At 46.4% G+C, this 23,447-nt stretch overlaps 1 protein-coding gene across 1 annotated transcript in view; it reads right to left on the reverse strand.

Annotated features, from left to right (window-relative positions):
• Window positions 1-12,104: 12,104 nt before the first annotated feature.
• HLF (HLF transcription factor, PAR bZIP family member) overlaps window positions 12,105-23,447 on the reverse strand; it is a 54,311-nt gene continuing 42,968 nt past the window's right edge. The window contains exons 3-4 of the mRNA XM_005905891.2: window positions 21,389-21,609; window positions 12,105-16,364 (exon numbers count right to left, since the gene is read on the reverse strand). Coding sequence (XP_005905953.1) covers window positions 16,149-16,364; window positions 21,389-21,609 — 437 coding nt within the window. The 3' untranslated portion in view covers window positions 12,105-16,148. The remainder of the gene's footprint in view (window positions 16,365-21,388; window positions 21,610-23,447) is intronic.

The following is a 23,447-nucleotide window of genomic DNA, read 5'->3' on the forward strand; positions in this document are numbered from 1 at the left end:
CCCAGGGCGCAGACGCGCAGACCCCAGCTCCCCCTTTCTGCTCACCCACCCCCATCGCCTTCTAAAATCACTCTTCTATTTCTGAGATTCATCTTCTGTCAAAAGAAAGAAAGGCCCTTTGGTCTTTTAAGGTACCGTTTCATGAGGCCTCTGTGCGCGTCTGCCTGCCTCTGTAGTTCCAGGGAGGCAGCAGGCGGCAGGGCACCTGCAGGAAGGGGGACCCGCGTTCTGCCGCCTGCCCGGGAGGAGGGGGTGCGCCCGAGACGGGGAGGGGTCCCTGTGCTGTCGGAGAGGCCCATCAAAGGGCCCTGCTCCGGCCTTCAGCTGTGAGCAGAAAAGTTAGGGAGAGGGCAAGCAGTAGGATCGAGGTGGGAAGACGCACGTTTAGGAAAGGCAGTCCCATCTTAAAGGAAATCAACCAGCCCTGGTTTCTGGCTTCAGATATTAATCGGACCTCAGAGGCGGTGGGAGGGGAGTCCTCACCCCGTCAGAAGCATCTCTTACAATTGATTCACAGGTCATTAATTACAGCTGAGGAGGTCGAGGTGCGTTCGCAGGGCACTGAGGAGAGTCAGGCTGGGCTGGGGTCCGCACACCCCCTCAGGGAGCGCAGGGAAGTCGGAGTCACTGCGCAGCTTAGGCCGCGCTCCTCACTGGCCTTGCAGCATGCCTGGGGCCGCCAGCCGTTTCCTGGGCCCTTCCCGGGGTTGCTGACAGGGCCAGTGAGACGCGGGTGAGGCGTCCTTCTGCGGCGCAGTGGTGTTCAGACACGTCGGGGGCCTGTACCCAGGGCAGCGCTGCACACACTCTCCGTCCCTGAATGTGTCTTCCCCTGTGAGAGGTGCACGAGGAGACCCGCCCTTCTCTCTCTCTCTCCTTTCACCGGGTTCTCAAGTCACAGGAGGCTGCCCGGGGAAAGGACAGAATTGGAGCAGAAACCTCGCTTCTGGCTGAACCTTGTGCGTCATGCTGGAAGCCACCTGCTACCCAGGAAAGCTGCGCAATTCCCATCTGACAGGGGACTGTGGGTCCACACTGCAGGGCACAGATCTCTGATTCTTTACCTCCTGGGACTCATTTTCGGGGATGGCTTCAGACTTTCTAGGAAGAAGTAGCTTAGGGGCTGCCATCTATACGGGGAGTAGGGTACAGCCGTGTTAGTAAACCAAGCATTCTGGTCTTACATGCTAATTTGGGGGTGCTTTAAGAAGTCAGTGCTGATCTTGGGGTTCAAAATTCCATGCTGCTCTGCTACCAGTTTATACTGGAGTGAAAAATTAAAGATGCGACGATGGCTCTGATGCTGAAAACAGCCTCTGTGCACTGGGGCTGAATGGAATCTCAGAGACAAGAGTTTTGACTAAAGTAGAAAAGAATATTTACCGTTTTGCCACACAAAGGGGAACCCAGCAGGCTTGTGCCCCTCAAAAACTGTGTGCCCCAACCCAGGGGGATTTGGTGAGTGTTATAACAGTGGTGCAGGGGCAGGATTTCTGATAAGGATCGAAGTGTGTGCAGGGTCTCGGATGGTCTCCTAGTCTTGATGAGCTTCTCCGGTTCTTCAGTCTGGAATGAAGAATGCCACCATCTTCCGTTTGTTGGGAGTTTTAGTTCTGTCAAGAGCTCAAAGGCATTGCTCTGTGCATCCCTTGACATGGAGTCAGGCCCTGGCCCCCAAGCTGCGCTCTTGTTTCCTGACTGCTGCTCCCTCCTCTCTGCATCTCCTCCTTTCCCTGATTAGCAGCTGTTGGAATCTGCCCTTTAGAACTCAGGGAAAGTCATGGGGACAGGAGTCTATACCCTGCAAACAAGAAATGGGGGACATAGAAAGGCTTCTATGCCCAGGAGTGCCACAGGTCCCTGCTCCGTTTCAGTTTTTAGGAGGCAAGTTTGATGTTTCTGAATGAGCATTACACTGGAAGTTTGCAAACCTAGGATGGAATCTAGTCTCCACCAGCAAATGTTTGTTCTCATCTTAAAATCAGGATGAAAGATTCTCCAAGACTCCTTTTTCTTTTTTTTTAAAGTTATTTATTTGGCTGCATCTGGTCTTAGTTGTAGCATGCAGGGAATCTGTAATTATGTGTGTGGGCTCAGTAGTTGCTCCAGGACATGTGGGATCTTAATACCTCAACCAGGGATCAAACCCAAGTTCTCTGCATTAGAAGGCAGATTCTTAACCATTTGATCACCAGGGAAGACCCTCCAAGATTTTTTAATCCATTTGCTCTCCTATACGTGAACTGTGAACTTCCAGATGTTCAAGCTCGTTTTAGAAAAGGCAGAGGAACCAGAGACCAAATTGCCAACATCCACTGGATCATCAAAAAAGCAAGAGAGTTCCAGAAAAACATCTATTTCTGCTTTATTGACTATGCTAAAGCCTTTGACGGTGTGGATCACAATCAACTGTGGAAAATTCTGAAAGAGATGGGAATACCAGACCACCTGACCTGCCTCTTGAGAAATCTGTATGCAGGTCAGGAAGCAACAGTTAGAACTGGACATGGAACAACAGACTGGTTCCAAATAGGAAAAGGAGTACGTCAAGGCTGTATATTGTCACCCTGCTTATTTAACTTCTATGCAGAGTACGTCATGAGAAACGCTGGGCTGGAAGAAGCACAAGCTGGAATCAAGATTGCTGGGAGAAATATCAATAGCCTCAGATATGCAGATGACACCACCCTTATGGCAGAAAGTGAAGAGGAACTAAAAAGCCTCTTGATGAAGGTGAAAGAGGAGAGTGAAAAAGTTGGCTTAAAACTCAACATTCAGAAAACGAAGATCATGGCATCTGGTCCCATCACTTCATGGGAAATAGATGGGGAAACAGTGGAAACAGTGTCAGACTTTATTTTGGGGGGGGGGGGCTCCAAAATCACTGCAGATGGTGACTGCAGCCATGAAATTAAAAGACGCTTACTCCTTGGAAGAAAAGTTATGACCAACCTAGATAACATATTCAAAAGCAGAGACATTACTTTGCCAACAAAGGTCCATCTAGTCAAGGCTATGGTTTTTCCAGTGGTCATGTATGGATGTGAGAGTTGGGCTGTGAAGAAGGCTGAGTGCCAAAGAATTGATGCTTTTGAACTGTGGTGTTGGAGAAGACTCTTGAGAGTCCCCTGGACTGCAAGGAGATCCAACTGGTCCATTCTGAAGGAGATCAGCCTTGGGATTTCTTTGGAAGGAATGATGCTAAAGCTGAAACTCCAGTACTTTGGCCACCTCATGTGAAGAGTTGACTCACTGGAAAAGACTGATGCTGGGAGGGATTGGGGGCAGGAGGAGAAGGGGAAAACAGAGGATGAGATGGCTGGATGGCATCACTGACTTGAAGAACGTGAGTCTGAGTGAACTCCGGGAGTTGGTGATGGACAGGGAGGCCTGGTGTGCTGCAATTCATGGGGTCGCAAAGAGTCGGACACGACTGAGCAACTGAACTGAACTGATAGTATGTTAGACGTGGGTTCGATCCCTGGGTCGGGAAGATCCCCTGGAGAAGGACATGGCAACCCACTCCAGTATCCTTGCCTGGAAAATTCCATGGACAGAGGAGCCTGGAAGGCTATAGTCCATGGGCTCGAAAAGAGTCAGACACCACTGAGTGACTAACACAGAGTATGCTAGAATAGGAATCTTACAAGTAAATCTAGCCTAAGGGGCAAAAGTGTGAAAAGGCCTCCTTGTTTTTTGTCCTGTGTTACTCTTGAATTCGGAGAAGGCAATGGCAACCCACTCCAGTACTCTTGCCTGGAAAATCCCATGGACGGAGGGGCCTGGTGGGCTGCAGTCCATGGGGTCGCTAGGAGTCAGACACGACTGAGCGACTTCACTTTCACTTTTCTCTTTCCACTTTCATGCATTGGAGAAGGAAACGGCAACCCACTCCAGTGTTCTTGCCTGGAGAATCCCAGGGAAGGGGAGCCTGGTGGGCTGCCGTCTATGGGGTCGCATAGAGTCAGACACGACTGAAGCGACTTAGCAGCAGCAGCAGCAACTCTTGAATTTCAAAGGCCAGAATGAGGACTCCAACCCTGGGCTCCTCCTTCCTTGAGTTTCTTATTTACCTCCTGCAAGGTCAAGGAAAGGAGGAGTTGGGAAGAGTGAGAGAAGGAACTAATACTTGTTGAATGTCTAATATTTCAAGTTGCTAGGTGCTTTATATATGTCGCTTAATGCAAACAATATTAAGATGACATTAAATGACTCTGAGGCTCAGAAAAATTAAGTACAGTGTTACTAGCCTAAAAGAGCTTCTCCATCAGGAATGGTTAATGCATATTTGTTTATTAAGTAAATGGATATCAGAGACAGGGTTTGAACTCAAGGGTAATTCAACTTCAAAGCCTTAGTGTGCTAATCCACAAGCTGCAATTGGAATCACCTGGGAAAATTTTAAAAGTAGTGATGTCTGGGTTCCACCAACCGCAGCAGATATTCTGATAACAACTGGTTTGAAGTATGGCCTGGGAATCAGGATATGTTTTAAAGTTCCCTCAGGTGATTCAGATGAGCAGCAAGGTTTAAGAGCCTCTGTTTTAGACCAGATGCCCAGCTGTCTCAAGGAAGTGGCTTCTCTGGGGTTAGGTGTTCCTCCTAGTTCAGGCAGCCGTGGATAAAGTGCGGGCTCACAAGGTATAAATACCCCAGCCCTACTGGTCTGTGCAGGGCAAGGGGGGGTGGCGAGGATCGGCACATCTGGACAGCAGAGGGCTCAGGAGCCCAAAATCCTGGTGCAAAATCCTGGCATCAACTTTTCCTGGGTGTAAGCTCTGCTCCAGAGACTCTGACTGGAGAACTCTTTGAGCCTTGGTTTCTTTCTTTTTAAATATTTGCTTATTTTGGATGCACCAGGTCTCAGTTGCAGCACATGGGATCTTCCATCTGTTGTGGCCGCCAGAGACTTTAGTTGCAGCTCATGGGATCTGGTTGGTTCCCTGACCAGGGATCAAACCCGGGCTCCCTGTCTTAGCCACTGGACCACCAGGGAAGTCTGAGCCTTGGCTTCTTTAAGTGAAAGGTGAATGGTATCAAATAAGGATGTTTTATTTGTCACCAAACAAATATATATTCACAGAGATAGACTGACAACATTTTTTGTAACGTTTTCTTTTGGGGCACCTCTTCATCTTTTAAAATACACCTTCACATCTGTAAAAGAGAAGTGGCCTCCGGCCTCCCTCCCTCTTTGAAGCTTGCCAAAGTTGCCAGTCAGGGATCCACATCACTCTCAGAGAATCAGTGCTGGTCAACCAAGGATGTGCAGAGGAGATGCAGCTAGGAGAGTTCTCTAGGGAAGCAGGCTGGTCTTCCAAACCAGAGGCTGCATGTTTCCGGAGGATGCAGCACGGGTTTCTTTACAAATTCCCCAGACGTTCCCTCTCTGCACCACTAGCTGTGAATCACTGATCACCAGAAGTCACGGAAGTGAAACCTTAGAGGGATCCTCCTACCAAACTCTATGGACCGGCTCTGAATCCATCCACCCATCACATCCCTAGAACTTTATTCAGATGGTGACTGCAGCCATGAAATTAGACACTTACTCCTTGGAAGGAAAGTTATGACCAGTCTGGACAGCATATTAAAAAGCAGAGACATTACTTTGTCAACAAAGGTCTGTCTAGTCAAGGCTATGGTTTTTCCAGTGGTTATGTATGGATGTGAGAGTTGGTCTTCAAAGAAAGCTGAGCACAGAAGAATTGATGCTTTTGAACTGTGGTGTTGGAGAAGACTCTTGAGAGTCCTTTGGGCTTCGAGGAGATCCAAGCAGTCCATCCTAAAGGAAATCAGTCCTGGGTATTCATTGGAAGGACTGAGGTTGAAGCTGAAGCTCCAATACTTTGGCCACCTCAGGCGAAGAGCTGACTCATTTGAAAAGACCCTGATGCTGGGAAAGATTGAGGGCAGGAGGAGAAGGGAATGGCAGGAGAAGAGGATGAGATGGTTGGATGGCATCACTGACTCGATGGACATGAGTTTGGGAGGCCTGGCATGCTGCGGTCCATGGGGTCGCAGAGTCAGACACGACTGAGCCGCTGAACTGAACGTGAGAACCTTCCTCAGCCCTCCACTCTTCCTAATTCTTTGCAATCCTTCTTCCATATAGCTGCCAGGCTAATATTTTCTAAGGAGTCTGCTTGTGTCATTCTCCTGATTAGGATGAATTCCAAAGGCCTTGGAGTGACATGCAAGGACTTTTATGGTCTTGCCACATCTCGTTTCCCATCACATTGCCCCTCAGACCCTAGGATCCAACATTGTTGTCGCCCCTAGGAAGGACTCCCTGGTGGCTCAGACAGTAAAGAGTCTGCCTGCAATGAGGGAGACAGGAATTCGACCCCTGGGTCAGGAAGATCCCCTGGAGAAAAAAATGGCAACCCACTCCAGTATTCTTGCCTGGAAAATCCCATGGGCAGAGAAGCTTGCCAGGCTATAGTCCCTGGGGTTGCATAGAGCAGAACACTACTGAATGACTTCACTTTCACTTTCAACACATAAAAATGTTGTTGCTCTACTTCCTGTTTGTATTTCTTGGTTTTATGATCCTCTAATAGTCTAGGAGAGTTCTGGTCTCTCTCCCCACTGTGCTGCTACCTGGAATATCCCTGCCCATTGTTTCCTGACAAACTTGCTTTCCCTCACTCAGCTCAATCATCACCCTCCCTAGAGAGCCCTTCCAGACCTGGAGGCCATCCTGCCCCCACAATGGAGAGGGAGGGAGGCTTGGGACCACTTCTGTTTATGGACTTTAAGGTATATTCAAAAAGATGAAGAAGTGCCCAGAGAAAGTTCCAAGAAAAGCTGCCATTCTATCTCTGTAAATGTATATTCATTTGATGACAACTCAAGCATCCTACTTAAGCATCCTAAACCCTTCAAAAATGTAAGACTTGCCCAAATGAACTTCCTGCTCCTTACCCCCCATCCATCTCCAACACCCTGCTTTGAGCTAGCATAATCTTCAAATTCAAGGAGCCATATATGTGTGTGTGTGTGTGTGTGTGTGTGCATGCGTGCTAAGTCGCTTCAGTTGTGTCCAACTCTGTGAGACTATGGACTGTAGCCCACCAGGCTCCTCTGTCTATGACATTCTCCAGGCAAGAATTTTATTATATATATGTAATAAAAACAAATTCCAAAAAAATTCCAAAAATTTAACATATATATGTGGTTTTGATCAATTGCATAGTGGTAATAAAGGTAAATAAAAGTGGTAATAAAAGTAAATCACACCTAAAGAAATTTTAAAAATGGGGGGGCCTTATTTTCACAGAAAATAAAAATAATCTCAGTCTATAGATATGGTTTGACAGCTGAAAAACATGGAGGAGCAATACAAGACATAATTATAAGCCCCCAAATATATACATTAGAAACAAATTCAGTAATGGACAATACCATTAAAATAATGATTTCAAGGGAAAAAGAAATGACATACAAATTCCAGCTGCATTTTTCAAGTGGATGTTGGCAGGTATCCAGTCACTTGGGGTTTTGTACCTCATTGGCTACTTTAGGAAGAGGTATGCTGTGCTTTATGAAAATGCTGATATTTAGAGCAGCTATTGCTCTATTTGCAACTATTAATACTTGTGATGGGGCTTCCCAGGTAGCACTAGTGGTAAAGAACTTGCCTGTCAATGCAGGAGACTGAAGAGATGCAGGTTTGATCCCTGGGTCAGGAAGATCCTCTGAAGGAGGGCATGGCAGCCCACTCCAGTATTCTTGCCTGGAGAATCCCATGGACAGAGGAGCCTGGTGTGCTACAGTCCAAAGGGTCGCACAGAGTTAGACATGACTGAAGCGACTTAGCACAGCATGGTACCACATACTTGTGATGAGAAATTTTAGATGTTAGCTTTATAATGTGCAATGTGGGTTCATGATTTACAAAGAATTTTAGGGAGTATGTGAGTCAAAAACTGGGAGGATCAGTGCTCTGAGAAATGTTAGGCCTCATTTCTAGGGAAGTATCTGAATATCTGGGGTGGGGGAGGGAGGCAGGGCCAAGGAGCCAGGGAAAAAGTCTAGGCTAGGGGGACGGTTGAGGCTGGAAAAGCTGACCTGGAGGTAGAGGCTGCTTCTCCTGAGGGAGGCTGGACAGCTGTGGATACTGTTCAATCCAGGAAAAACTGAGGCCACAGGAAGGCAGTGATATTCTGAAGGTTCAGCCCAACAGGTTGGGCCAAAATAGGGTGGCAGGTGTGTCCAGGAGGCAGGTAGACCTCAAAGTCCTGTATGTGAGAGCTGGGTTCCAAGGAGCCAGCCCCACTCCCCAGCCTGGGAGGGAGACTGGCAAAGATGCGAAGACCTCAAGTAAGGACACTGAACTGCAGAAGAAGGTTCTCAAGTCAGGGCGGACTGACCCCTGTAACAACCAGTCCCAGGATCTCAAAGGTTTAGTCCAGAGCAGGGTTTTTGCCCCTCATGTGACGGTCCAGTGATTCAGAGACCTCAGTCCCTTCCTCCTGGAGTCTGCATCTTCTCAAGGCATCTGCTGGAGCCAGGAGAAGAGAAAGAAGGAGATATCTGTGGGCCAGTTGTGAATCGATGCCTGGCTCACTCCCGCTCACATGCCATGGGCCAGAATCCAGTTGTCTGGACACACCAAGTGCAAGAGGGGCTGGAAAAGGTGGTCTCGGTGAATGTCTAGAAAAGCAATGGGGTTTTGTGGCCTCATCGAGTCCTATTGTGACATGCAGGACCCGCAGGATCCACGTGGTGTGCAGGCCTCTCTGTAGCCATAGCTCAGGTTCTAGGGCATGTGGACTCAGAGTTGTGGAGTGTGGGCTTAGCTGCTCTGTGGCGTGGGGCATCTTAGTTCCCCAGCCAGGGGTTGAACCCACGTTCCCAGGATTGCAAGGCAGATTCTTAACCACTGGATAGCCAGGGAAATCCTGAGAAAGCAATGGGTTTAGTAAGCTGCTGACATATTTCTTACTCTCGTCATAGACCATGGGGGCCCCAGCCTATCTCTTCATGTGATTAGCAGGAGCTAACAAGGATTGATAGAGGTATTGATAGAGGTATACAGATGGATATATGAATGTAGATGTACAGTGTGGAGACTGGGGCAGGCCTGAAGGCAGAAGCGAATGAAAAACGCTTGAGAGCCACTCATGACTTCTCGTCTCTGTGAGCCTTAGCCTGCCCTCACACTGCAAGGGTCAGCCTTTCAGCACCACTTGGTACATTCGTTAAAGCAAAGATCTCCAGGTTCTCAATAATATCAGAGGCAACAGAGTTGACTTAAAATTGGTGATGCCTCATGGATTTTATAAGATCAATCTCAGAAACACAGCTAGGCCCATAAAGTGATCACAGCTCTCCCACTTACTCATCCAAAAGAGGCATGTCACCTAAACATAGTCAAGGATTTACAAAATAAAAGTGCACCCACTAAAATACACAACGTAGAGTCTGACTCCATTGTAGCACATTGCTAGTGAAATTAAATCAAGCAATACTTATTAATAATTGCTATTATTACCACAAAAAGCAAATATTTGTTGAATTCCTGTTATACTCTGGACATTGATCCAAGTGTTTGAAATGCATGTTCTCACTTAATCCTGCTGCTGCTAAGTCGCTTCAGTCATGTCCAACTCTGTGTGACCCCACAGATGGCAGCCCACCAGGCCCCGCCATCCCTGGGATTCTCCAGGCAAGAACACTGGAGTGGGTTGCCATTTCCTCCTCCAATGCATGAAAGTGAAAAGTGAAAGTGAAGTCGCTCAGTCGTGTCCGACTCTTAGCAACCCCATGGACTGCAGCCTACCAGGCTCCTCCATCCATGGGATTTTCCAGGCAAGAGTACTGGAGTGGGGTGCCATTGCCTTCTCCCCTCACTTAATCCTACAACAACCCTACGGAGAGTAGTAGTATGTCTGTTTTGCAAGTAAAGCTCAGGGTGCTTCGGTGAATTGTCTATGGTCACACAGTAAATAACAGAGGGGTATTTAAGTCCAGGTTTGCATGCCCTGGGCTCACCCTCCTAATCACAGCAATTGCCTTTTGCCTTTGCTGAGTCCCTCATTTAAGTCACGGAGAATAGCAGCACAGAACACAAACTCGGGACTCAGACATCCTGTCTGGGTTTACATTCTGCTTCCTTCATTTCCATGAACCTGTTTCTTTACCTGTAAAACAGGAAAAATATTGGTAGCAATTTCATAGCATAAGAATTAAGTGAGATGTGGCAGGTACAAGGCTTAGGACTCAGTAACTTTTGCCTTTTCCTATTGTGCCAGGCTTTGCACAATGAAAAGTCAGAGAGGGGCCTTTGCGCCCAAGTCTTCACTGACTCAAAGCACAGAGGAGCAGAAGACGCTCACCACTTTCCTCACTTGGGACTTTCTCCTTCAGTAGTTCCCTTACCTTTATTACCAAGGAGCCATCGCCCAACCACAAAGGCAAGATTTCCATAATTTCCACCCAGATCCCGGCTAAAGACGCACAAAGAGACTTCCAAGCCAGTGATTTTCAAAGAAGGAATGGTATTGCTGTGTTTTGAAGAGAAAGGGCTTGGGGACGGATGGTGTGTTAATGTTTAAATGTGAGTGGAAAAGCCACCCCCAAGGCAGCATGTGACTGGCTCAGGGACTGAGTGACTGTGAGTGACGGGGGCATCTGCAGCGGGGCTTCTCATCAGTTCCTGCCATCTGAGACTCAAACGTCTCTCCAGGCGTGGAGAAGCAATCATTCCATCTAAGATCTGAAAATGCAAAAACACAGAATCACCTACTCAGAGAACCTGAAGGTCATTGTGCCTATTCCTCTGAGGAAGGAGAAAGCAATTTGATGGTGGTGAAATAGAGCTAACTCTGAATTATGACTGCTTAAACTGGAAGGGGCCACCTGATGGATGTCCCCCAAGCTTGGCCAAAGCTCGGATCTACTAGGGGTGTCGGAATACAAACCACACCCATGCTGGGGCGTCACGATTTCCCTCCCCACCAGCCACCTGCCCCTTCTTCTGCACAGAATTGTTTTCTGCCTTCTTTGGAGGAACAAATGGTCTGAAATACTGAATTGGGAAAAGTGCTCCAGGCACACATTCGACTCCCTGGGTCCCCATGGCAGTTATTTATTGAGGGCTGACAATGAGCCAGACTATGCATTTGTTATGTCATTAGTTCTCCCCATGACCCCCAGGGATGGAGAGTGGAAGTTCATCTCACAGAGGAGATTAAAAATGCTCCGTGGCTGTTCAAGGTCACACACCTATGAAGTGACAGCTCTGAATCACTGGGCTCCTCATTGGAGCCCTTTCTCTTCTGCCAGAGATGCTGAGCTCCTTGGCTGAAGCTGTGGCCCACACAGCAGCAGTATTCTGAGCTTCCCAGGTGACTCTAATGGGTTGCCTGGGCTGGGAACCACCACACTACATCACCTCTCCTGTAAATCAGGGATTTTTTTATTCCATCTTGCAGCACAGATTCCTGTGTGGGGTGGGAAGCCATGGATCCCCTCTACAGAAAATTGTTTATGTACAAAAAGTTGCATGCAATTCCAGGTAATTACAGAAGTTTTGAAGCTTCTACATGGATTCCCCCAAGGTCATGAACTCAGATGAAGGTCAAGTCTGTAAATCCTTGGGCTCCAGTTACTTGGCCACACATGCAAGTTAGCTGGGAGTCTTTAAGCAGTTCAGATTTCCAGGCTCTATCCCAGATGCACTGATTCAGAATCACTGAGTCTGTGGTCTAGTAATATGTTTCCAGATGATTCTCAAATATATGACCAGAAAACAGCCTTTGGATTGGTTTTAGGGGAACACCACTCTAAATAATGCCCATCTAATGAACCAGAACTCATTGCTGTCACTTCTACCAGCTACATAACCTCTCCAAGCTTCTACCTTCTCTTCCATAAACGGAGATAACAATTGTCCCTATCTCATGAGGTTAATGTGGGATTAAATATTCCTTGCAAGTGTTTAGCACTGGGTCTGACATGTAAGTACCCAATAAATGTTAATTTCTCACTAATTATATTATTAATCATCTATGTAATTAATCTGTCAATGGCTTCTTGGTGATAGAATTGGGAATAGAATCCGATATCCAGCAGACTATCAACAAAAATACATGAAAGACAGGAAACAATTCAAATTTTATTAAACATTAAGAATAACAGACAAAGTTTTGGACTTAACAGCATAAACAGCAACCAAAACCATGGTGTACAAACACACTGACATCAAGTGAACTTGTACCTGTTTAACAGATGCAATCTTTGTGGTGTTGCCAAAAGGATAATGGTGATTATTGTTACGTTTGGTAAGGTGCTCCACATGAAAGATTTTATGCCTTAACTACTCTCACACACACACACACACACACACACACACACACACACCTCTCTACATACACTTAGCCCTCAGCAAAATGTACTGCCTTTAGTTGCCAAATCCAATGCATCATGATTAAAAACATGGCTTTGCTCATTTAAAAAATGGCATTAATTGTAGAGAAAACCTAGAGGAGATCTTAGCCTCCTCAGTGGGGGCCTAGGAGCCCTTAGCAGGAAGCTGGCAGACTGAGAGCAGGTGTCTATCACCTTCTGAAACTGCTCTGATTAACACGAATTAAGTTTTCCTAAAAGGAACTTTAGGAATAAGGGAGGCAAACTCCTTTGCATTTTACAGAATGACCTTTGTTTTAATTTGGAATGGGGGTGGGAGTGACTCTACTTAAAATTCTTATTGACTCTTCTCCAAACAGACTCAAGACCTTTCAAACATATATTTAGAATTGAGTTCCTCACAAAACCGGTAAGTTGGAAGGAACCCTGGGCTTTCTAGCACTGCTTCCTCTCCACCCAGTGCTAGAATTCCATCTGCGTGCTCATGAAGCAAACGGTCTTTCTGCTTCAAACGATGGTTTCACAGCGGCCTGTCATATGTGAAGATGAAAGGCCTGTCACTATCCTGCTCACTGTGGGTTTTGGAATGGTCAAAAGCGTCCACTTTCTCAAGAGGAGGAAGTGATCACTTACAGCCCTCCCATTCCCTACCTATGTCCTCCAGGTGGCACAAGCAGAACCATAGGCTGATCAATTTTTGCCTTTCTTTGCAAGTCCAGTCAAAAGGAGGATGTGACCTTGTCAAGAAGTCCTAGGCTGCTCATTCCAAATCATGTCTAAATGATGTTGGCATAATATGATTTGGATTCATTTTTAATGGCCAAGTAATTAATCTCTGAAAGATGCTTATGATGAAAAGGTGAAAAATGACAACAGGACTCTTTTAATAGCTGCAGTCTGCGGAACTCATCTGACCCTGGATGATCCAAGTCATTCCAAATCGGGCCGTGCCTTCTCATGTCATTTAGCAGGACTGCTTTATTTACTAGCTGACTGCCCTGGACAGAAGGCAGTGAGTTCAGGGGTTGAGTGCTTGTGTGTGGTGACAATGACCTACATATAAGGCACCTGTACAGACTCCAAAGCTTTAAAAATTTTAAAACGAGGTAGGTTTCTGAAACCTCCCCTGGCACGCCAAAGAATAAGTTTTATTATGATCTTTAAATTTCTTCTGCAGAAAACATCTGTGATGCTCATCAGATACAAGCAACCTAATTTCAGAAAGACTAGTACTCAAATACAGTTTTTTCAGTTACCATTTTAAACTTCAATGAATTTGGATTGTCTTCAGTACAATCCTTCAATACTTCTCCAGCTTTCTTGCTAGACATTGAACTATTTAACAATTCTGCTGCAGTTAGTCTCTTTACCTATAAAAAGGCCAACTCCATGCTTACTTGTGTCTCTGAATACCATTAATTCAGTTCTGCTTAAGTTTGATAGAGGTTTTATTTTATTAGTTATTTACCCGAACAAGGTTATTTCAATTCCAATATGCATCCATCTCCCATCATAATCTGTAGCTTCAGATAAAAAGGGATATCTGTAGGAATATTCCACTATTCAGATTCCCCAAGACTATAACAGTAAGAGAGAAGCATTGCTAACAGATTGATAAGGAGATCACCATTAAAGAACCAATAAAGGTCATTAAAGAATCATATACTCTGGACACAGGAAACTACAAAATCCCACTGATAAAAGGGTATTTTAATCTTGCAGAAAATGTTTCTTTATAACAACAGCAAAATCTCTTAACACAAGTTAGTGAAACAAAAGAACAATCACCTTTAAAGGTCAAGACAGCTATCAAATTATAAATCATACACATAGCACCGATATTAACCTTATACTGTGTAAGATGCATGTGCCCACAGAGGAGAACAGAATTTTGGGGGATGCTTGCAGTGATATTCATTTTTAGAAACTCATAATTTTGAAGTGAACATTTCTGTGGCAGATGCTTTTCCTAAAAATCACTGTATCATCCAATAAATATTTGACTAACATCCATTTTGTGGTTTTGGGTTTTCTTTCTGAGACCTAATAGGAAATAAGAAAACTCCTTAGATATTTTAGAGCAGAATTCGTCACAGCAAGCTTCGATACTGTTGTAAAATTTTAATTTAAAGCAGAAAACATGCTGATGTGTCAGTGACAAAATTAAAATATTTAAGACTTCAAAAACCCCCAAGCACTTCTCTGTACAACATTGATGAATATATATCTTTGCTATATAATTTTAAAACATGGAATAGTTTTCCTTTTCTCTTTGCTATATATAATATATGTCTTCCAAAATACATCGTCAGTATTTATATCTGAAAAATACTGTACAAAAAGAACTTCCTATAATTACTCTGTATAAACATTAAACAATTTAATAATCTCTCCTTTTGGTCTACAGTAAACACTTAAATTGATCGGATTAACCACAGTTTGTGACAACACCATCCCCTTTGGAGATACACCAGTGTCTTTTACATTCATTTTTCAGAAGTCCACTTAATAAGAGCACATACGTTCAAAAGAAAACAGAGAATAAGAAACATAAGCTCCAGAATCATTAATTTATGAAGCATTCAAATATGACACCACTAAGAAAAAGGGGTTTTACGAAACATCAACTTATTAACTTAACTGATTTTTTAAAACAACAAGGTATAATTCACAAAAATATATACATTACCAAAAAATGGGGAAAACTGAATCTTAAGTAATTGAATTGTATTGAATATCAAGAGGGATGTCAAAAAAGTTAACTAGAAAATTGGGGTTGGGAGCATGGGAAAAGAGAGAAAACAAAAGCAAACACATCAATGTCAAAAGCTGTTCCAAGATGCATTTTTTGGCTGTACACTGATAAGTTAACCCCTTGTTCTTAGACCTGGCGTTTCCCTCTGCTTCCCGGTCCTGGGGATGTTCTGGGCATGCTCAAATACATTACTGTAATTTTTGCTTTTTAAAAGACAGTGAAATTCTCAGGTAGGGAAAATATCCTACTTCCACTAGTAATACTCAGGCAGCATGCTCTAGCGTACAATAGGATTATTGCTTTAGGTACAGACAGTGCAAAAACACACTCTGTGTTCTATAAGAGTACTCTTACTCGCTGGAGTTGGTAGAGTTAAAAGGAAACTTAGTAGAGAGCAGTTAAGTAAATATGGGATCTAGTAAATCTAAACAGCACTTTGAATTTGAAGACGATTATCACCAAAACTTAAGAAGTGAGGAAAGCAACCTATAACTGAATGGAGCTGCAGTGTAGTGCTAAATTACTCTGTGCACCTTATTAGCATGGTAACTTACAGATTAAACAGAAACAAGAGCCTGTGGTCTTGAAAACCGAGATCTACTATTTCAGCAGGGCCCTTTTTAGTGAACCCGAGAAGGTCCTGAAAGAGTGGGCAGGAGCACACATGAAGCCACAGGAAAGGGCGGGAGTGGGGTGAGGGGGCGGGGACCAGGAAACCCGCGCGGTCTCCTCAGTCCAGTAAAAACATGGCACCTTTCGTTTCAAAATGGCGGGCGCAAAGGGATGTACGAGCGCGCACACACACTCGCTGACCACACAGGGGCACAAACACACACACACACACACCGCGCTGACCACACAGGAGCACACACACACACACACACACACACACACACACACACACACACACCCCCAAAACGTGAGTCCGTCGTGTTGCTGCGTCTGGTAAAGTGCTGATGTCAGAAAGGTCGGTCGCTGTGGTGAAGGCCTGTCCGGGCCGCGGCCGCCCGCCGCCCACCTACAGGGGCCCATGCCGGGCCTCGTACTTAGCCAGGATGTTCTTGCACTTGCCCAGCTCCTTGCGCAGGTCCGCCACCTCCTGGCGCAGCGCTGAGTTCTCCTTCTCCAGGAAGGACGCACGAATGGCGATCTGGTTCTCCTTGAGGCGCCGCGCATCCCGCGAGCGCTTGGCCGCCATGTTGTTCTTCCGGCGCCGCGCCCAGTACTTGTCGTCCTGCCGGGAGACACATGATGCGTCAGAGCGCGGCCGCCCGGGCCTCCCTCCCTGGCCTGGCCCTCCGTCAGGCCACCTCTCCCGCCAGGCAGAGCGCAAGCCCGCCAAGTGGGGTGCAGGCCCTGCACCCCCCGGACAGGCCGAATTCCTTCTCTTTGTTCAACCCCTTCCTTCCCTGGGCGCAGCGTTCTTTCCGAGATAAGCTGGTACGGTATTGCTGGAAGACGACCTAGCAATGTCTGTCAAGAGCTGAACAGCCACCTCACGCCTGGGCTCTCTCCCTAGGGCAGTCCTCACTCAACCTGCGCACACAAGGGTGCGTTTTTACTAAAGTGTTGTCCGCAGATGGTGACTGCAGCCATGAAATTAAAAGACGCTTTCTCCTTGGAACAAAAGTTATGACCAACCTAGATAGCATATTCAAAAGCAGAGACATTACTTTGCCAACAAAGGTCCGTCTAGTCAAGGCTATGGTTTTTCCAGTGGTCATGTATGGATGAGAGAGTTGGACTGTGGAGAAAGCTGAGTGCCGAAGAACTGATGTTTTTGAACTGTGGTTTTGGAGAAGACTCTTGAGAGTCCCTTGGACTGCAAGGAGATCCAACCAGTCCATCCTAAAGGAGACCAGTCCTGGGTGTTCATTGGAAGGACTGATGCTGAAGCTGAAACTCCAATACTTTGGCCACCTGATGCGAAGAGCTGACTCATTGGAAAGAACCCTGATGCTGGGAAAGATTGATGGTGGGAGGAGAAGGGGACGACAGAGGATGAGATGGTTGGATGGCATCACCCACTCAATGGACATGAGTTTGGGTAAACTCCGGGAGTTGGTGATGGACAGGGAGGCCTGGGGTGCTGTGGTCCATGGGGTCGCAAAGAGTTGGACACAACTGAGCGACTGAACTGAACTGTCCAAAACTGAAAAAAATGGGCAACCCCTCCCCTCTCAATTATCAGTAGGAGCTTTGATAACTACATCATGATAGAGTCACACAACTATTAAAAATAATGATCCTGCTGAATCAGAAAGATGCTAGAGACATATCACTGTATGGGCAGAAACAGTGGAAATTTGCAGATCAATAGGTTCTCATCCCACTTCGTTTTTTTTTTTTTAAGTAATAATATATATTCAGAAATAGTATAAATCCAGATACCCAGCTATTAAAAGTGGTGCCTTCAGAAGGGAAATTGAAGAAGGTAGGATCTTTGAGTTTTTATGTCCTTCTGAACTATTAGAATATTCTATAATGGCATGTATACTTTGGCAATTAAAAACAAACAATAAAGTTCCACTTGGCCACTGATTAATAAGTTCTTATTCATGGCTAGCATTTAAATAATTTACTATAACTTTTTTTAACTGTTTGTTAACTAGGCCTTCTTAGCCTGAGCAATGTTTGATTGTGGTCGACTTGAAAACAGTCCCTTTTTCCCCCATCACTGCTCTCTCTGCCAAAAAAGGGAAAACCGTCCTAGAAGCATTAAGAAACGTAAGTCTTCTTCCATTTATGGTGCCACCAGGTGGGTTTTGCAACCCCTTTTTTTCAACACATTGCAATAGTAAATTCCTCAATCCTAGCAATGCTAATACCCGCAGTTAGTACCACCCAGAATAAGTGAGTGAGGTCAGTTCTTACCCTGCCCCAGGATTCCAAGGGGTATTTGGCATTGGAGGAGGTCACATGGTTTGAGGGCAAGTCTCCAAGCAAGTTGCAAGGTCAGTGGTCTGCCCCATCCTTGCCCTTTACCCTCAGCCAACACTGCCCAGCAGACAGGAGGTGTGAGACAAAGTCAGTGCAGGCACCTTCTGTCTGCCTTTCACAAGCTAGTATTGTTCTCTTATTTATAAAGCACTCCTAGCTTACTATACATTTCATAATAATATATAACAAAGTGAAAAACATGATCTTCATAATGGCCAAAGAATTCTTAGGAGGCTATCCTTTGGAAACCATGGGGCAGGATTTGTTGCTTGCCATTGGGAAAAGGGCGTGGGGAGCTGGAGGAAGAGGAGAGAGGCCAGGCCAGCTGGCTGGAAAGAAGCTGGGAGGAGCTAAGAGAGCCTAAGACTCCGTGGGGTGAGAGGGTCTATGGCACATTAACAGTGAAACCTCCAGTTCTGATGGATGTTGTCTATGTTAGTAAGCCCCAGATCCACGCCCTAGGTAAATCAGGAAATCTACCACTCTCATCAGTGTTCCCAGAAGTGTGGTTTCCAAGATGATCTGAAAGAGGGACTAACTTAGGATGTATCAGAAGTTGCACACGGGGGCCAGGGAGTCGGGAGAACAAGGCCCTGGGAAATTGAAGAAGCTGTGTTTTCAGGGGGATGGAGAAGGGGTACCACCACAGGCCTTGGAGGTTTGGGATCAGGTCTTAAGGACCAGGGGAGTCACCAGCTGACCTCAGTGTAACAACCGATTTCTGAGCTCTTTTCACTTCTGAGGTACTTTCATTTCCCAGCCTCCTGTGCACATGAACAGATGAGCGAGCCAAGGTGTGAAATGTGGACCGTCTCAGGTTGGAGGGGAGCTGGAAGTAGGAATGGAGCAGGGGACACAGGAGGCAGGAATGATGGAAGGAGGGCTGTCCCCGACAACAAAACCAGCCTCCCCCGCTCTGTTACCTCAGAATGGGAGTGGGATGCAGAAGTACTGATTGGGGCTGATACATCACCTGTGTCCTTTCCCTCTACCTCCCAGGGTCAGATGCCATCTGGCTCCCGAGGCACCACCACCTGGCAAAGCACCCTCAGTCCAGTCCCATCTTCTTGAGGGTCTGTGTTTGATGCCACCTCCACTCAGCAGGCCCCTCCTGACATATCAGCACTCCCTTTTTCTCACTCGGGGGTAGGAACAATGTCAGTAGTGGGTCACCTCTGAATCCCCAGGCCCTGACTTGGCAGACACTAGCATTTGAAAAATATTTGTCAAGTGAATGAATGGGTCTTTGAAAGACACCAAGGCGATTAAACTGATTCTCAGTTAGGAACCAGTATGCCACCCCTTCATCTTCCTGGGTGGGGGCGAGATGCCTGCTAACCCAGATGAATGGCTCCAGAGAGGAAGTGCAGGCAGTGAGGGCCGCTTCACGCACTCAGTCTGCTCAGCCAGCGCTGGAGGCCGCACATGTGGCTCCCACTGCCCCAGCTCAGTCCTCCTGCTGCACAAGAAACACCTTAGAGTTCTGCGTCCTGTTTCACCCGTGCTCCTGGTCTGGGGCCTGAGGCTTTGCTCTCAACTGAAGGAATCCAGAGACCCCTGGCAGGAGAACGTTCTTGCCTGTTCCCCACACTGGCACGTGGAAAGGCCACGTCCAGCCGCGGCGGCGGTAACATGTATAATTCCAGCACAGCGATGTTCACGTGGCCTCTGTTGCCAAGGTTACCTGGGTAATTAAAGCAGCTTGCTCCTTGCTTTAAACTTGTAAATTCAGAGACTGTGCAAGTCTGGCTAGAGGTTTTATCTACTATATAGCAGCACCTCTTCAAACTTGCCTCCACTCAAGAGGACATCCATGCTGAATGGGCTCCCTGGTTTAGTTTAAGAAGCCAGTTCTAAAATACAGAGAATTGGATGACTAAGAACACAAGGTGAGGAAAAGCATCCATTGAAAGAAGGTACTTAAACTGCCCAGGACCTAATCCCAGGGGCTCTTTTCTTATTCTATCTTTGTCTAACCATCAGTTCCCTGACTAGTCTCTGTCTTCTGGTGTGTTTACTATGCACTTTCCTCCTTTGAGTCTGACAGTTATTGAGGATGACAGTTATTGGAGGTCCTTGTTGTAGCTCCTGTCGGGGCCACATGCTGCAGTGATGTTTCTGGAAGCTAGCAGACTTGGGGACCCGGCTGGGTCTTGTTCTAACTACCAGGGCTCACCTTCACTTTCCTTTATCTCCATTTCCTCAGTGGTGCCATGACCACTTTGATCTAATGAGCCTCTGAGGTCCCCTTCACCTCGGACATTTTATGACCCTGCACCACCGCAGGTAATCTCAGGTGCTGGATGACAGCAGTGACAAATCTGCAGGCATGTTTTCCTCCAGTGCTCTTTAGGTCTGAAAAGCAGGCATAACTGGTCTACAGTGGTTCCAGAATAATGTCCCAAACTCCCTATTTTCCCAACAGGAGTTCTCTTCATGTGAACCATGTTTAGGTTTGAGAAGTTAGAAAAGACCTAATTACGCCTGCTTCCAATGCCTTGAATGTATACAATCACATCTCTATTGTTCATATGATTAGAAAGCAGCATAAACACAGACAATTCTAAGCAATGGCTAATCAAAAATGGTTCTATTTTGGTATCAGTAGGCATGGCATAATTTTAGAAAGAATTATCTTCCTAAGGTATCATAAAGGTGTCGGATTAATTTTGTTTAAGTTGCATCTGATTTCCTAAGGTAAATCTATTTTCCTTTATAAATAATGTGTCCCTTCAACACAGTAGAGAAAAAAGAACCCCAAATTAACCTTTTGTTGAGATACTCAAGTGATCACTACGTGAGATGCAGAGTCAACATTACTTATAAATAGGGTCAGGAAACGCCCCAGCTTCCTTAACAACATCCCACCCTGGCATCCAAGGTTGGCAATGTGGAGAGAGGTCCTGTCTCGCTGTTACTCCCTGAGGCCTACAGAGAAATGGCAGCAGTTAATTAGCATTAAACTCCCAAAGGAAAGGTAACCCTTGAAGACTCTGAGGTCTAGGTATCCTTCCCAATATTTTTTTTTTTCCCCTTCCAACCTTGAAAGATCCAGATTTGACTTTACTAGGCTTTTATGGGTTTCCTTGCAGATAGCAGTGGGCTTGCTTCCTTCATGGGCTGCAAAGTACTTCATTTTATTGCTTTTCCTTATTTCTGTACATTATCAAGATACAAAAGGCACAGTACAGAAGACACCCAGAGAGGAAGCAACCAGTCTTGTCACGTGCTGAAAAATGGGGCCGAAAATTATCAGTCTTGGCCTCTCTCGACCCCGCTCTCCACTTGCCCACAGCCTAGTTACCAGTTCCCGTTTACCTTCAGGTCGTCCGGGATGAAGACTTTGCGCGCTTTCTTAATCATGGGTTGTGGCTTCAGCTCTTCCTCGGAGAACTTGCGTTTGCGAGGGTCAAACATCTCCTGGCCGGGGATGCTGGAGAGGGCGAGGTCGGCCGGGTCCGGCTCGTAGCCCACCGGCACCTGGATGGTGTCGGGGTCGATGGGGCTCGGAGTATTGCGGTTGGCTGGCAGCAGCTGGCCTGGAACAGCACAGGAACTTTAGTCCGTGAGCCTCTATGGAAGCCCAGGAGTGGGCTATCGACTGCCGTCTACTTGATGACACTCAGGACGAGGTGAAGAGTCTTAAGCTCACTTAAATGTGACCCCAACATCCCCCCTGAGGCACAGCAGGCTGAACACTTTACTCGTGTGTCAGATAGGGGGAAACAAAGACCCACGTACACATATTCACAAGCTAAATTAAAAAATGCACACGTTCATCCCTTCCTATAATGTAATCCCGAAGCACCAACTCTGTGGCAGGTACTTTGTTTTTTTCACCTTTAAGGTTTCTTCCAAGTGAGTCAGGGAATCAGATTAAAACCAGCCAGTGAGATATAGTGAAGGGGTGAAAGGAAACCACACATGCTTGCAGAGAGCGGAGGAACAGGACACAACACAAAGAGGCCAGGGAACACTTCCCAGAGAGGATGCTTGGCGTAGCTGCATCTCTACACAGAGAACTGAGCCACAAAGGTAATCCAGGGACAGACCCAAGACAGGGGGTCAGGTTTTGAAGGAACCACGAGCAGTCCTGGGTGGCTGTCAGAGCACGAGACTGAGAGAGGCAGAAGTGCAAGAGATGTGGTCAGGAAGGTGGCCAGTAGGGATGTTCAAGAGGCCTTGAATGTCACTGAGGGGTTCTGAGCACGAAAGCAACAGGCGGAGCTGAGGTTTGGAAAGTGTGAGGAGTGAGCTGAAGGGGACAGGACTGGACACGGGAGATGAGCCGGCAGGCTGCACCTAACCCACACGTGCACTCCAGAAACACCAAGCAAAATGGAAAAGACATGGTGGAGATGCTCTAACTTCCACCTGAGGCAGCTGTGAACCAAGCCACCGAAACGCACAAAGGTCCTCAGAGCAACAAGTTGACTGCATTTTGGCAAGTGTCTCACTGGTGAACGTGAACTTGATAACAGACTGCAGTGTTTATGTGGGGAGCTCTGAATCCTAACTTCCAGTTTCACTTGAATTTTACAGTCACCCCTTTCACGCCCAAAGAATACACGAGGGGATATGCCTCAGCTGGGTCTGGCCCAGGTCCTCCTCTGCCTTCACTGCTGAAGGCCGGCTGTCACGTGGAACATCCTCTGGGTGCCATTAGAACCTACCCTGGACTGAAGGGCAAAGCCGTTGGCTTGCTTTCTGGCTAAACTGTGAAACCACACTTGTCTGTTTTTCAGAAAGGCCTGGTGGGGAGCTTGCAGAATGAATGTTCTGGGTGACCTTTTGGTCCTCACTCTGCTTTGAGCTCTCTTTGCATCCTGCTTGCCAGAGAGGAAGGGATGGGCCCCCAGGCACTGGCAGAGGATGGAGATTCTCATTAGCCAGGCTCTGCTTGGTTCCAGCTTCTAGTGGCTGCTGAGATCTGCAGTGGATGGTGTCAAGCCAGATTTGATCTTGTGCCTCTCGACACTGACTGAGAGAATGAGCCGTGTCTGACTCAAACTGGTATTTTATTTTCCCTTTAGGAACTCTCTTTGAACTTAATAATAAAGCCACCCCATACCCCCTCCCCCTGCCCGATACAAACACACACACACACACACACACACACACAGAGGCATAAATACCCTCTCCTACCATCTAATTGCTCAGTTACTTCAAGTACTTACATTGTATTTAAACATTATACTCTATTTCTTTATACATGTTAAGCTTTACACACACACACACACACACACACACACACACACACACACTCCTCCCCTACTGACCACATGGTCTTTCATCTTTCTTCTGTTTTATCCCCACCCGCTTCTCCCAGTGTGCCTACTTCAGAATTCTGCTTCTATAAAGAATATTGCTCATTTAA

The sequence above is a fragment of the Bos mutus genome, chromosome 19, assembly GCF_027580195.1.
Source record: "Bos mutus isolate GX-2022 chromosome 19, NWIPB_WYAK_1.1, whole genome shotgun sequence".
Classification (NCBI taxonomy): domain Eukaryota; kingdom Metazoa; phylum Chordata; class Mammalia; order Artiodactyla; family Bovidae; genus Bos; species Bos mutus.